At 42.3% G+C, this 15961-nt stretch overlaps 1 protein-coding gene across 1 annotated transcript in view; it reads left to right on the top strand.

Moving 5' to 3' along the window:
• Positions 1-15961, top strand: part of Kif26b (kinesin family member 26B) — a 483473-nt gene that overhangs the window by 218421 nt on the left and 249091 nt on the right. Inside the window, exon 4 of the mRNA XM_040278703.2 lies at positions 747-913. Coding sequence (XP_040134637.2) covers positions 747-913 — 167 coding nt within the window. The remainder of the gene's footprint in view (positions 1-746; positions 914-15961) is intronic.

The raw sequence follows: 15961 nt of genomic DNA, 5'->3' as shown, positions 1-15961 counted from the left end.
TCTATACCAGATTCTCATTTCGCCCAGAAGTGTGGTTCTTCTTAGCATATGATAGGAATTTAGACAGAATGGGCTATCCTCTAGGACTTCTGTTATAAACACAATCCTTACAAAGAAAATGAAAGCCATTTATTTTAATGAACCAGAAATCTAAACCCTCCATAAAGACCTTTGGCAATTCTTGTTAATGGTGTTTGTTTTTATTTGCTTCTCAAATTCACCTGTTTTGCCAACTTCCCAGAGCAGACCACAAACACTGCCACCAAAAACTATTTTGCTTAGTTCCTTGGGTTCTTCATAGGCAGTCTTACCTTTCCCTGAATCAAACTATATACCTTTAGCCCAGTCCTCCATTTCAGAGCATCTGGGGCCACTTGGGGTTGGAAATCAGCATTAGTTGATGGTACCATTCTGGTCTTGGGCTGCAAAGAACATGTGATAATGGTTCATGTTTCACTTCCCCTCCAAATGGTGGACATAATGAAACTTGCAATGTCAGGGGTTATTTTATTCCATTATTTTAAATGAAAGCTAGATGATAGCCTCACTAACATGCTGGAGAATTGCAGAATCCCTTAGCACCCCCATGTCACTGAATGCAGGTAGCTTGCGAACCCATTCCCACTTGCCTCCCTCTCCCTTCCCCGACACTACTAGTCCTCTCACCCAAATAGAGAGATTCTGACAGTGGTCAGAAAATGCAGTAAGCCACAGGTACTGAGCTCCACATCCATTTTCCTTGTCAGATCTCCCAGCTGATGACAGAGACAAGTCGGGAGGGCCTGACAGAAGCAGCTCTGAACCGCTACAATGCAGACAAGCCAGCGGCCTGCAGCATCCCCGCCTCACAGGGCTCCTGTGTGGCCAGTGAGACTTCCACAGGCACCTCGGTGGCTGCTTCCTTCTTTGCAAGGTAAGAGATGCTTGGACCCTTGGTTCTTTGACATGTGCCCAGCTGGTTGGCCTTCCATGTGGACCCGTTCAGCTTGAAGAATTAGTTTGGGGCTGTCCTTTGACCTTGCTCATTAAGATGAAATTTCTCAACCTTGACATGATTGACATCTTGTATCAGAAGACTGTTCATGGTAGGAATTGTCCTGTGCATTGGAAGATGTTTAGGAGCATCCTTGGTCTCTACCCTGCAGATGCCAGTGAGAGCTCTTCCACTGTTGTGACCACCAAATATGTTTCCAGACATTGTCAGATGTGCCCTGGGTTGAGAACCACTGCTGTAAGAACATGTGGCTCTAAAGCTAGTCCTTCTTGGGATGAGGACTTGTATAGGTCGAACCCTGTGGCTGATATTTCCAGATGATCGGCTCATTACAGAAAATGACTGCCTAAAAAACTATTAAATAGATGGTCTTTCTTTCTTGACAGTGGATCAAATACTGTCCAGCTAATCTGGGAAACATAAAAAACAATGAGAAACAAAAAAGAAAGGTATTTTAACAATGTTTTCTGCCTAATTTTAGCAACATGGCAGAGACAGGACTGGAGACAAAGGACAGCTGAGTGTGAAGGAACTTTGGTGATTGTCTAATTCGATCTCCTTATTTTATGAATGAGTAAACTGAGGACCAGAGAGTTCAACCATGAGTTAATTTATAGTAAAGCCAGAAATAGAAACCAGATTCCTCTACTCTTTTCTCTATGACTCATTCTTTATTTGACACTTGGAGATTAACCTTAGAAAACAGTCTCTACCAAAGATTTGCAAGCTGCTGAGTAAACAGGATGTTAAATAGATAGCTCCAGATAAGATGTTAGAAGATCCCAGTTCTGCCTCAGTTTCCTCATTTATACGATGACGGTAACACCTACTCTGCAGGATTGCAATGAGGTTTAAAATGAGACCAGTGTAAGTTATAAAGTACTTCTATTAGTTCAGTATGGACTTAGCCAGTGTGTTGCTAAGAAGGAATTTTGTGTGTGGCTGTTCTTATCCTTGTGAAAGATGTAATCCAAGACAAAAATATGAGAAAGGGGCTCTGATGAGGAAAGAAGCAAGTTCATGTGGGAAGTGAGGACTAATGTCCTGAATTAAGACCCCATAAAAGCAGTGCATGGAGCCTGTTGGATCATGCAGTTGGAGGGGCTCATTGTGTTTTGGTGCCATACTTATTGTTCTCTGGATACTGGGCCAACTTGAATGTAACAAGAAATACGTGGGTATAAATACTGGCCACCCAACAGTGGGGGCCATTTTTTGCTCTTGTCTGTACATGCATTTCTGTGTTGTTCACACCATTGGGCAGGAACCCCAAGTTCCCTGGGAAGCGTTATCCATGCCACTTAGAAAGGGAATGAAGAAGTGAAATAGTTTATGAGGAAATGTCACAAACACAGAAGATCCGAGGATCAGATAGGTTATGAGAGTGTCTGGAGGGGGCTGACCAAAGTCTTTACCTAAGAAATCTTTGACACTTGAGCTTAACCTTAGGAAAATGTCTCTACTAAAGATTTGCAAGCTCCTGAGTAAACAGGATGTTAAATAGATAGCACCAGATAAGATGTTAGAAGAAGTATTGAGAGGGTTCAGTCTGGAGAAGGATCAGGGATACCTTCTTGCTGCTGTAAGCATTCTCTTGGATCATTGTGTAAAAGGGGATCTGGTTGGTTCTGTGGAGCACCCAGGTGTGTAGATGACGACTGGATGAACCTTAATGATGGAATGGAGAGATTGCCCAGCTAGCAATGAAGGTAAACTTGCTACAATTTTCAGACTGCCCCAGGGGAGAGTGAAATCCCCATCAGCAAGGGAGATCAAGTATGCTTGGAATGATTACCTGACCTCAGTGCTTGACATTTGGTGCTCTACTGAGAGGTAGCTTCCAATGTTCCTTTCCACCCTGACATTCTTTGAACTTGAAAAGTCTTGAGAATCCATTCAGAGAAATTTGTAGGAAATCATCTTACTCAACCCCAAAACAAACAAACAAACAAAACCCAGAAGAAAGATTCAAAGCAGGAAGAAATAAAGTTAGGACTTCCAAGGGACATTGTTTTGAGAGATAAGTGTTTAGGATCCTTCTTGTTCCAGGAAACCAGCAATGTCTTTAAAGCCAAAGAAAAGATGCCAAAATAAGATAGGCCTGGGAAGGCCTGAGTATAGACAAATGGTGTGCCTGGTGCCAGATTTCAGTTCATCAGGGAGGATCTAAAAAAAAAAAAAAAAAGGCAACTGACATCAGGGAAGGAATGACAGATCACTGACAAAGGTGGTCTTCTATGGGACTCTTGCTTGTACAGTCAGGAAGGGGGCAGTGTGGGAATGGAGATGCCCACGTGAACCCCAGATGGATGGGCCAAGGATAGCAATTGGAGGAGGCCCTCCAGTAAACAAAGACTCTGAAACTCATCTCTGCACACTCTTAAGAGCTTGAGGTATTAGCTTTCAAAGAACTGGAAAAGATCCATTGGGCTGCCTAATTCCCAATTATTTTCTTTGTCATAAACACTAATAGCCCTTGGAGTTTAATGGTATAAGCACTGACAGCACATGGTTTGTGTTCAAAGGGCTTACAGTGCACAGTGGGGGGGAGTACCAGTGTGAAAAAGAACACACAGAAACACGCACACATACACACACATCTTACCCTCCCTCACCCGTTACCCCATTTTGCTCTGCCATTCTCCTGGGCAATAATTTGATTTTCCCTCCTCCAAATGCTGGAGGCAGTGTATCTGTCACTGATGGGCACCTACAGCAGAAGACTGAGTACCTTATTAAGGTCTGCCATCAGAACCAGCTCAGCTTTTGTTGACAACAGAACTGAGTCCAGCATCAAAGAGGCTTTCAGTTTCAGCTAAAGCAGAGCTGTGTAAGGTGATGTCATAGGCAGCTTTTGAGAGAGGTAAAATGTGTATTTGTTTCTGGTGTCAATATTGGAAATGCTTTGGTGGTAATGGATTTACATGGAAGAACAGGAGTCTCTGTTCTCAGAGGGATTTGGAGACGAAATAAGTTCCTTTACATCTCCAATCTGTGTTCACCATGCATTAACTCTTCCTGCTTGGTTGTATGATGGAGATGCAGCCCTCGGAGTCTGTTGGGCCCTGGAACAAGTAGCTCCAAGTCAGGACACAAAGGGTGGCTTTCTTGCAGGAGGCCACACTGGGGGTCATGTCATTTTTATACAGGAGGGATATTCATTTACCAAATTTGTGGCAAATACTCAGTGTTTATCACTCACCATTAACTAAGCTCCTGATAGGCACAATCCTCCTTCATCTTCAGAATAATCCTATGATGTAGATCCTGTTATGTGCTCTGTATTATGGCTAAAGAAAGTGGGACCCAGAGGTTACATTACTATGTTAGCATCTGTCACTATAACAAACACCTGAGATAATCAACTTATAAAGAGAAAAGGTTTATTTTGGATCACAGTTTTGGAGCTTCCAATTCATGATCCATTGGCCCCCGTGGCTTTGGGCCTGTGGCAACAGATCCTGGACAGAGCATGTGGAAGAGCAAAACTATTTGCTTTATGGCTAGGGAGCAGAAAAGAGTTAGGAGGAGGCTGAGGTCCTTCTGTAGCCTTTGAGGACATGACCCAATGACTTAGACTTCCCAACAGCACCACTCTGGGAAGCAAACCTGTAACATATGACATTTGGGGGATGTTAGCAAACCACACTGCCAGGAAGTGGCAGAATAAGGAATCCATCTAATTTCCTCTCACGTAAGAGCCCAGATTCCTATTCTCTGTGCTCAATGGGCACAGTAAGACATTGCATTATAGGGGTTTTTCCCACCATCGTCATGAACCGATGTTCGTGCTTATCAAATACTTTTGAAATTATTGGACCCTTCAGCTTGCTTGAAAAGACAAGTAGAACACAACAACAAAACAGATTTTTTGAGGATTACACTTTTCTGTATGATTCTGTGTGTGTGTGTGTGTGTGTGTGTGTGCGCGCGCGCACGCACGTTGTAGGAATTGAACCCATGGATGTTTTCCTACCTAACTACATACATCCTGAGCTCCTCTAACTTTTTTAAAATTTTTTAATTTATTTTTTTAAAATTTGAAACAGTATCTTATTAAGTTGTCAAGCCTGGCCTTAAACCTGCAACCTTCCTGCCTCAACCTCCCAAGTCACTAGGATTACAGGTGTGTGCTGCTTGATCAGGCCTGCCTTTCTTTTTAATGTTTACTTTTCAGATATACAGGTGGAACTCCAGGTAGACCTTGTTGTATCTCAAATTCAATATTTAAGAATTCCAATTATGATAAGCAATGGTTCTTATCATAATGTGTTGTTCCAAGCGTGAGCTGGGGACCAGTGCTAGTCCACACAGTTACCTGTCAGTGATAAATATAGATATTGAGAAGAAGCATTTAGAAGCCTCTGTAGTTATTTGACAGAGTAATTTTCAGTTTACTATCTTCATGCATTTGTGCTGCTCTAACAAACTGCCCAAGACAAACTAAAAAGAACAGAAATTTGTTTCTTACCATCCTGGAGTCTGGGATGCCCAACATCAAGGTGCCAGCACTGGTGTCTGGTGAAGAGTGCTCTCTGCTTCCAAGATGGTACCTTAATGCTGGTCCTCAGGTGGTGGAAGGTGGAAGGGACCGTCTCTCTCTGAAGCCTGTTTTATAAGGGCATCAATTCATTCATGAAGGTATCACCCCTACAGCCAACTCACCTTCTGAAGGCCTGACCTTTTAATACCAGCACAATGGGGATCAAGTTTTAAAAAAATTTTTGGAGGGACACATTTAAACTGTAGCATCTGTTGAAATCTATATTTATGCAATCTGTTGACTACAGATTTTTCACTACCTTCAACGCATTTATTGTCATCAGAGCTTCTCTTCCTCTTTCTTCTGAACAAGATTATTTTGAATTTAATGACTCCCTTGGAGATTCTGTTACACAAGTTTTTACTGGTATTTTGTATATAACAAGAAACAAAAGGTGGCTCTTACACTGACACTTGGAGAAGCAGTGCTTTAGAGAATGAAGGAGCCCAAAACACCTCATCTGTCCTCTTTTGCCTCTCCTGCCAGAATTTCTTTCTTTTCTTTTTTTTTAAACGATCAGTATCTTGGTACTTTAGTAATCTGCTTTTGGAAAAACTTTTTTTTTCCTTCCCCCCCAAAAAGAATAGTGACAGTGGACTTAAAGCAGAAATTGGCACATTGATTCTTAAGTTGGTTAGCAAGTATGTTCTGGCTTTGAGCACAGAGAACATTTCAAATGTGGGAATCTCCTTTGCATAATTCTTACAGTAATGTGAAATGGTGAGATAGGGTATGATTAAACTTTCCCATGTGTTGACTGTTCACTTTGGGTAAAGATTTTACTTAATTATGTGCTTTGCCTTATGAATACAAAGCATACAAAACCCAATTAAAAACCTGGGGTGAAACCAAGAATCTCTTCTTGGAGGTTCTGACCTTTATACAATGTTTTACTGTCGATTAAAAATTCATATTTCCGAGGTCTGGAATTTTCTGGGTATATTTTGGTGCTCACCCCAATATAGCATCACCCTCTGTTTTCTTTTTCTCATTTGCCGGTCAAGGCTGTATTTCCTCCCACCAACTCCTTTTACTCTTTGCCTCTGGCCCAAACTCATTCTTTTCTTAGGAATGTTATTATGCTTCTACCCATCTCAATCTCTCGTGTAATTCCTTCAGTCTTGGACTTTAAATGGCTCCTTGTACTGTCTAACAGCTTTCTCCAAGTCTCTGGAGCATGTCTCTGACTGTTTTATGATGGACTTGTATACAACATCAGTATTCCCTTGAGGTTGCCAGGGCATTAATACGAAGACCAGCCAGGATCCTGGGGTCAGGGGAGGGCTGAGCAGAGAGAGCTGACTTTTAGGCACTGCCTTCAGGACCCCGTTGCCCTTCTTGTCAACACCCTCATGGGGCCTGCTCTTTGTGCTACCCATACACGTGCCACTGTATGTACAGCGATTGTTGTTGTTATTACTACTATTTCCACATTCTTGCTGACAGCCAACTCAAAGAGTGCCTTGCTACATCGGTGACAGCAAATGCTTTTCATATATAATCTTGGGTAGTAAAAGCTTTCTTTGGTCCCTGGGCAATAACACATAACAGTGGTACTTGATTATGCGCTAGGAGTTTATTAAGTCAAAGAAGGATGAGAAGGAGTGTGGAACTGCTCTTGGTTGGTTCCTCTCTTCTTCTGTCAGGGACAGTTCCCTTTAGGGATACTTGCATCTTCCCACTAGAAATACATCAACAGCCATTACCAGAGAGAAACTACCTTAACGGCACAATTGGTCTCAGGTGATGTCGGAGGAGAAAAATGGAGCTGGGTGCACAAGATTCATCTCTTCTTTGCCAGTTCACTGTGGAGAGATGGTGTATCCCCTAACTCCAGTTCTACAAGCAGCCTAGGGTAGTTAATCTCCAGCATCATGTTCATTGTCATCCACGGGAAAATCAAAAAACAAAACCAAAAATGAACAACAACAACAACAACAACAAACCCCTAAGGTCTTGTTTTTAGGAGCTCATGTTGTGGAACTTCTCTGGATTATTATTTTTTCCAGTTGTTGTTTTCAGTTGAAGTGTATCACACCAACCCTGCTTCTTTGCTCCTGCCTGTATGACTGGCTGCCCATCCTTCTCCCACTTCCCCCATTACACCCTCTGCTCCTTCACTCCAGCTCTATCTAGTGCTTCAGTGCTCCTTATGGAAGCGGGACCACTATTGGGACAGTGGTCAGGGCTGATGTGCATGATCGTGTCATTTACTTATGGAACAGGCACCTGATTGCAGGGGTGAGCTGGGCAGCTTCAATGCAGCAACATTCTGCTAGTGAATTTTTAGGAATCATATGAATATAGTTTCACTTTAACTCCCCCTGTTGCAGTATGAAAGGAAAACATTAAGAAGGAACGGAGGGTATATTTAGTGCCATCAGATTTCAAAGGCCCCAGGAAACAGTTTCAGGTGTTTCCTGCATGAAGAAGTACATCCTTGATTGCTTGTGAGAGACAGCAAAGAAAAAGGGGCCATGATTCAGTATCTTTACTGTTAGCCTTTGTGTTAAAACAAGTCCTCAAACACTTCAAATAGATAACCCTAACATCCCAGCAACCTCAGGGACTGCTGCATGTTGCCATGTGCAGACCATAAGAGAGGTGGAATCCAGGCTTGGCACACACCCTTCTGAGTTGGTGATCGTCGCTGAAGAAAACAGCCAGTGTGTGCAGCCCTCTTCCGGTCTCCCGCTGCAGGCAATGTGTAAAATGAGGCATTTTCCTATTAAACAAGTTCTTTGTCTGACTGCTGGCTGGTTGGGGTGTTGGCGATCAGCTTGCAACATCTGGGAATCATTTTGCAGTTTGCCTAGGTCCAAAACCTAATTCAGGTCTTGGTAGAGATGTTTGAAGGCAAAGTAGTTTCAGGGAACCCAAAGAATTCCAGTGATTCTTGTCAAGTACTCATGCATTAGTCTCTCTAGTTCTTACTGTACATTTTGAATGTTTTTTTTTTTTTTAACTGATGTTGGGGGTGGGGTAGAGGAAAAGGATATTGGATTAAAAAAAAAAATGGAATAACCCAGGGTTGAATTTGTAGCCTGACCCCTATGGCAAGTCACTTAACCTCTTGAAGCTTTTAGTTTCTTTTATTAAATGGAGATCATCATATCTACTTTACAGGATTATCGTGAGGATTAAGTGAAAATGTGATAGCACTTTTTGTAAACTTCCTCTAAATCCTAGGGATGATGTTAAGATGGCACTTGCTATAAAAAAGGATGGAGTTCTGCCCTCCTTCGTGGGAAATCGGGAGAGTTCTTAACATTCTCTCCTGAGTAGATAACTTTGTCATGCACACATCCACAGCGTGTTTACATAATACTTTGTGATCCTGGGTAATGACTACCCAGCCTTCTGAGGCAGTTGGAAAGATCTGGCAATTATGCCTCCCAGAGGAAACCACCTACTCAGGGGGCTGAGGACCAGTTAGCCCTTAAAACCTCTGAGTGGGAACCAGATGCCATTGGTGACTGAAAATATCAAAGACCCACCCAGAGAGAAACCCACCCTCAGGGGCTGCTTGCTAGTGACTTCCAGTTAGTTGACTGTGTGCCTCTACATTTTTGAAGGTGTTTCATTTTTTAGTTTTATAGCCCTAGAGAAACTGCTCTCTAATAATAAGAAAGAGAAGGAAGGTAAAAAGGAAGGGAGGAAGGAGTCGTGAAGAACTCAATTACCGTATAGCTGTGTGGCGACTTAAGTGGGAAGTGGAATTGTCAGGATGCCTCTGGTGAAAATGAACCAAAGCATTAAAAAATCAAAGTGAAGGGGGGAAATATCCTCTTCCTTTGTAACACCCTCATGGCTTGATTTGGGGCCTGAAGAGGGAGGATGGGTTGACCCGAAGTAGATTCAGCAAGAGCAGAGGAGAGACTTTCGTACTGAAGGGGAGGACGGGTGGATGTGGCGGGGATGCGCTTTTACTAAGTGGATATTTGTAGAACATTGCTTGGTCTGCTTCGACCACCACACTATTGCAATACATATGCCTTGTTTCCTTTCTCCAGTATTTATACTCATTTAAAAAAGAAAAAAACATAATAACCTACATTTGTTGAGGTTTTCCCATGGCACACACCATCCTGAGTTGTTTAATCTCCAAAAGCTCCCCTGCGTTGGTCCTGTCATTATCCCATCATTTATATGCAGGAATTGAAGCACAGAGAGGTGAAGTCACTTGACTAATGTGAGCTCCAAAGCAAAGGACGTTTGTCTCTTTGTTCTTGGCTGGAACACATGTCCCTAAAAGAGCACTCAGGAAAGATTGGTTGAGTGGAGGCTCTGAGCCACTGTGTGCTCCTGCCTCCAAACTCAAGGTGGTTTGAGAAGTGGGCGTGGTCATGAAGTCCATAGTCCCAATGCCAGAATGGTGAGGATCAAGGGAAGAATGGCTGCAAAGCTCATCAAGAAACTATAGCGGGGAAAGATTTTGATCAATTGCTCTTTATTCTTACAGTTTTGTGAGTTTCTAAAATTTTTCTTCTGACCTCACTTAGTAGCCGCTAAGGTTTTTAAATGACTTACAAGATTCTGTGTGTGTCATCTGCCCCCTCCCTCTTGCATACTCTGTTCATGATATATTGACCCCCCCTTCTTTCCCCTTGAAAAGTGCCAGAACCATCCCTTTTTAAGTGTCTTGCTCTTTCTTTTCCCGCTGCCCTTCCTCAGATGCCTGCTTGGCTCAGCCTACCTTTCCTTCAGATCTCTGCTCAAATGCCATTTTGTTCCCTGACCTCTCTATTTAAAATTACAGCTATCCTGCCACTGCATCCCTCCACATAATACCTTCTATATTATGATTATTTGTGAAATGAACAATGAAAGAATGAATTGCAGATAAAAGGGAGATGGGTGGCTAGGTCTCCAGGTTGCGGGAAGCTTGAGAAGCTTGCATGTTTTCCCACTTGGTTCAAGCTACATGCCCTTGTTCTTTTAGCTCTAGGATGTTATGTGCAGGGGGTGATAGCATCATAATGAAGCATGAAGAAAGGACTCACTTGGGAAATGGAGCCTCTTAAAGTGTAAGTACTCAGTTGTCTTTTCAGGAGAAGGATTTATAAGGGATAGGACAAGTGATGCTGCCCGGAACAGGAAACCAAAGAAAGAGTTAAAACAGAGAAGAGACTTATTAGTTATAAGACTAGCACAAACAAAGTAGGGCTCTCCATCTTTCTCCTGTCTAGTTGAAAACCTGTCTTTTCCTCCCTTGAATAAACCTCTCTGCTTTCTGTCCTTCTGCTTTGATTTATTATTTTAATTCTATAGCTGTCTTAGTGAAGTATGTAAAGCATTTGGGGATAAAGTCATGTGGAAGACATTATAGAAACTAAAGATGTATTATATTACGTGGTGTTGGATAGAGGTTCAGTATGCTGATGAATCATGTTGTTGATGAAAACAAATCTATGCATGGCACTGTTTGTTGGCTGAATAAGAAGTGAGCTCCTCATGGAAGATACAGGAGATACTATTATAATAATTTGGTTAGAAATACATAGAATTGAATCACAGGGAGACCTACTTGGTATCTCTACTTTCTATACTCACAGGTGACCCTGGAGGTGAGATTCTTATTTTCTTACTTCTAAAATGAAAAATCTAAGTTTCTATTTCTTCCATCTGACAACCAAGAAGTGTTCCTATTCCCTCCCTCTGAATTCTCTCTGATGAATGTTTCTATTACTTCTATATGATTCCATAAGAATAGGAACTCAGTCTAACCCCCCACCCCCACCCCTCCAGCACACTTAGCATCCTGCCTGATAGAGACTGGGAGCTCAGTGAATGAATGTGGAGGGAGTGAGGCAAGTGTGCTCGACACCTTCGGGCTGTCTTGCTGTTCAAAAGAATAAAATACTTAAAAGAAGCTCTGGGGTTATGCTTGAAAATAGCACAATTTGTTGTGTGGCAGAGCTCACTCTCATCATTCTAAGTACTGGTATTAGTGATAAAAGTAATTCTGATGGACAAACAAATGGAAATTTTTTCATTGTTGGTTTCGACATGGTTAAGCTCAGCAGTACACTGTTTCTGATAATCATCTATCATTTTATTTAGTGTATGCAGAAGTGGTCTCAGCATCACATTGTAATCAGATGCTTTTCTTCCTGGCACCTGACATGCTTGTTCATGAAGAACACTGAAATTTGGGAAATCGAATTTCACAAGCCTAGAAATAATGGCCCGTGTCATTTTCTTGGCATTCTCCAAAATCAGAGCCTTAAGAGTCCATACTTTGTCCTTTTAAACCCTAGCAAAGGAAAGAAAGGGCCTTGGCAGTGACAAAGAAGGAAATTCTCTTGGGGACCTGTAGTGAAAAAGGATGTAATCAACACCAGGCAAGCCCTTTTGAATAAAAATTGGGGGGGGGGAAGGAAATAGAAACCATCACTCAAAATTTATTTCCAGTCTTTTAGGCACTTCAAAAAATAAATGTGGTTCATTTTTCTTAAATAAATTTCCATGTATTATCATAGCCGTCTCTTTGGTGCTCAATCTGAAGTGGCAAGGTAGCATTTGTAGGGAAAACAGTGTTCTTTAACCTGGCTATAAAGAATTTTAGAGGCACTTTCAAGGAATGAAAAAGTACTCAACCATCATAAGTTCTTCTCTATGCTACAAGTGTTTAAAATAAAAATACTACCTTGTATCTGCTCATGAGGAGCTCCATGGGAGAGGTCACAAAAGAGAGCCACGGATTCCCCATGTGTCGTGAAGTCTTGCCTGGCTGGGGTCCAGCCTGGCTACAAATCCTCATTTTCCTCCCTGCGTCTGCAGCCCCATCACACACCACTCTCTCCAAATCCCTTAGGAGCTCATGAGACGGCTGTGGCAGATACTGTTGGTCCCTCTTTCCCCCATCCTTTTGCCACTCATCATTCTTCTATACAAAACCTTGTAGCTCCCAAGGTCCAGCACCCATGACGGTACCTGATGGTTTTCTCTGGCTGCTGGAGCCCCCCTGCCATGAGAGGCCAGGAGTGCCAGGTAGTTAATGCCTCTCAGGAGCAGCTTCCAGGGAAAATTGACCAGAGTTGGTGGGTAAACACCCCAGCTCCCTTTTCTGTCCCTCTGTTGGGATGACTCGAGGCATGGTCTAGTGTGACTCTCAGATTTCCCAAGTAGGATTGAGCCCACATCTGTAACCTGTAAACAGCTTCCACTGGTATCCTTTCTTCTCTGTCTCATTTCCTATGTCTGCTATCTGGGGTCACCTCCCAATCAAACCTATTAGCATTCTCATCCTCATTCAAGGATGCTTCTGAAGGAACCTAGTATAAGATACCAACAGTATAGCCCCATCCATCCATCCATCCATCCATCATCCATCCATCATTTGGTAAGTCCATACTATTTGCCAGGCATCATTATAGATACCAAGAATAGCAAGAGGACAGCTATTGCCACCAAGGAGCTCTCATTATGGGACAGTTAGAATTTACTGAGAAGTTCAAGACAGAGAGGTTCCCAAGAATACCGTGAGTCTTCAGGTTGTTTAGAAATTAAACATGGGTTCCCAGCACCCATTATTGTCAGAAGTTATCTTTCTTATTTATTTGTTTACTGGCCTAGTTCCTGTCTCCCCTTTTTGACTGTGAGATCCATGGAAAGGGTCACTCGTCTGCATCCTCACATCTTAGATGGAGGCCTGGTGCAGGATAAATATTTGGTGAATGCACCTTAGAATTGTTATGGCACTGTCTGTTGGCTGAATAAGAAGCGAGCTCCTCTTGGAGGAAGGAAATACTGTTATAATAATTTGGTAGAAATAGATTGAAGTGAATCACAGGGAGACCTGCTTGATATCTCTACTTTCTATACTCACAGGTAGGTGTCCCTGAAGGTGAAATTTTTATTTTCTTCTAAAATGAAAAATATAAGTTTCTAGGCTTCTCATTTTCTAGAGGCAGTTTGTCAGCCTCCTCCTCCTAGGGGAAGTTCATCCTTGTTGAATAACTAAGTTTCACAGGAAGCAGCAGCATCACCAAGGTACTGTGGAAATCTGTGTGTGACCTGCTCCCATCATGGTCCCTGAATGCTGGGCCACAGGGCTTCCTTCTAGATACACTGTCTTTTTGGGAACTGAACACTTTTGCCTGTGTCCCTAAGGTGAGTTCTTCCCTTTAACATAGAGAGTTTTCAATTGTAAGGCATTTTCTTCTAAACAGCTTGCTGAGATCCTTTATTTTCAGTGTACACTGAAGACTAAATTCTTGGTTGGGAGAATCTGTTGCTGAAACACAAATTTGCTGTCTCCCATCTGCATCTACAAGATGCCTAGTGATGAGCCACTGCAGGAGCTGCACAACCTGTTTTATTAACAGTGTCGGTGGAAAGGACAATTTGAATGTGGAATCTATACGTTTGCCATCAGATTCAGAGAAGTTTGTGTCCACAGTCATCCTCTCCTCAGATGGTGCAAGATGGTGTGGGTTGTCAAGTCCAAATCTGCCAGGCTGAGACTAGGGGTATAGCTCAGTGTTGGAGTGCTTGCCTAGCACGTGAGAGGTACTGGCTTCAATCCCCAGAGTCACTCATTATCATCATCGTCATCATTGTTGTAATCATTATAGCAACCACAACAATAACATATGCTGGAAATTATCCAGCAAGAGTTGATGTTGCAAGGTGGAATCCAAAAACAGTAACCAGGTAGAATTCCTTCATCTTTGGGACACCTCTGCCTTCTAGCACCTTCATCTGAGTGAATGAGGCTCACCCACTTTATACAGGGTAGTCTGCTTTTCTCAGTCTGCTGATTTCAGGTTAATCTCATCTAGAAAATACCTTCACAGCAACATCCAGACTAGAGTTTGATCAAACAACTGGGCGCCATTGCCTAGCCCATTTGACACATAAAATCAACCACCACACCTAGAATTGGTACAGAGTTCAACATGAAAAGACTCCGTATCCAAAGTAATCCATCAAGCCCATATTGAGACCAGCCGAGGTTGCTCCTGGTGCTTATTAGTGTTCAGTTCACTGAGGTGACGCACCGGCTGGCTCTTAGGGGGTGCTCATCCTTTCTCCCCTCTGCTAAACTCCAGTCTCCTGTGACTTCTTTCCTAAGTGTCCCCACCTGTTGACATGTCTAACTTAATCCTTGTGTCTTTTGGATAAGTTGGAGAGTCTCTTATTATCATTTATTCCTTAAGATGCTGAGCATTTCATTTTAGCTTTCACACTAAAGAAATAGGTACCATCAATCTTTAAGCCTCCCGTGGTACTGATTGCCAACTACAGCCTCAAAGATCTGCAGTGGATTTACTATGTTGCATGTTCTTTATTTCCTTTAAACCCGCACATGTGAGGAACTTTGATTTATGGAGCCTGGATCCTGCTTGGTTGGGGGCTGGGAAGAAGGAAGTAAAGTGTTGTTCAAGCTGCTGTAAATTTAAGTATCCCCAGTATTTCTTTACACATTCAGGAGGGGAAAAAAATCCCAACTTAAGTCTATTGCTACTAGAGCTCATAAATTAAAAATAACAAGACTATTTCCTATACACCTGGAGCTTCAAAATTATAACCCGTTCATTCTGTGATGGTCCCCTTCACAAAATAGGCACTGAGGGTAACAATTCAAAAAAGCTCCTAGCACAGCTCTGAAAACCAAGCAATGATTCACCTTTTGTCTTTGAACCTTTGCTTTAAATAAAATATTTCAAGATAAAGGAAGTTACTTGAAGCATAGACTCTAAGAATTTAATACCATTACTTTTTTTCAGTAATTTTCCTCTCATTGCTCTCTTTTCTCTCTCCCCTTCATCTCCCATTTGGACTTTTCATTTTATGGAACCTGGATCCTTTAAACAAGTCTAACAGATCAGAAACAAAGTGCAGGGATATCTTCTTTAACTTTTCGCTCTGTTATAAGCCTTAAATTCCTCTCTGTCCACAAATAATATACCCCAAGTGGTCTGGTGGGATGAATTTGAGAGCCTCTTAAATGTTTTAGCACCTATATATCACAGAGCTTCGGAGAGTGGAGAAGTTGTGTTTCCTCCTCTACCTAAGAGATTGCTCGCCACCTAGGTGGAATGTGCCCCTTAACAGGAACTACAATTGAGAATCCTTGTGGACCAAGAAAGTTCTAAAGAAAAGTAGACATGGCCAGGTGTAGTGGCACATGCTTGTAATCCCGGAAACTCCAGAGGCTCTAAGGCAGGAGGATCTCAAGTTCAAGGCCAGCCTTGCAACTTAGTGAGGCCCTAAACAACTTAGTGAGACCCTATCTCAAAATACAAAATAAAAAGAGCTGGGGATGTGGCTCAGTAGTGAAGCACCTCTGGGTTAAATCCCTAGTATCCCCCCGCCTCAGAAAAAAAAAAAAAGAAAAAGAAAATAGACCCAATTTCAAGACACCACATATATTTACTTTTTCATTTGTTCTTTGGGAGCTATGTTTATGTTCTTTG

The sequence above is a fragment of the Ictidomys tridecemlineatus genome, chromosome 10 (genome assembly GCF_052094955.1).
Source record: "Ictidomys tridecemlineatus isolate mIctTri1 chromosome 10, mIctTri1.hap1, whole genome shotgun sequence".
Taxonomy (NCBI): domain Eukaryota; kingdom Metazoa; phylum Chordata; class Mammalia; order Rodentia; family Sciuridae; genus Ictidomys; species Ictidomys tridecemlineatus.
Note: the sequence above shows the minus strand (reverse complement) of the source record. Positions and strands in the feature narration are given on the sequence as shown.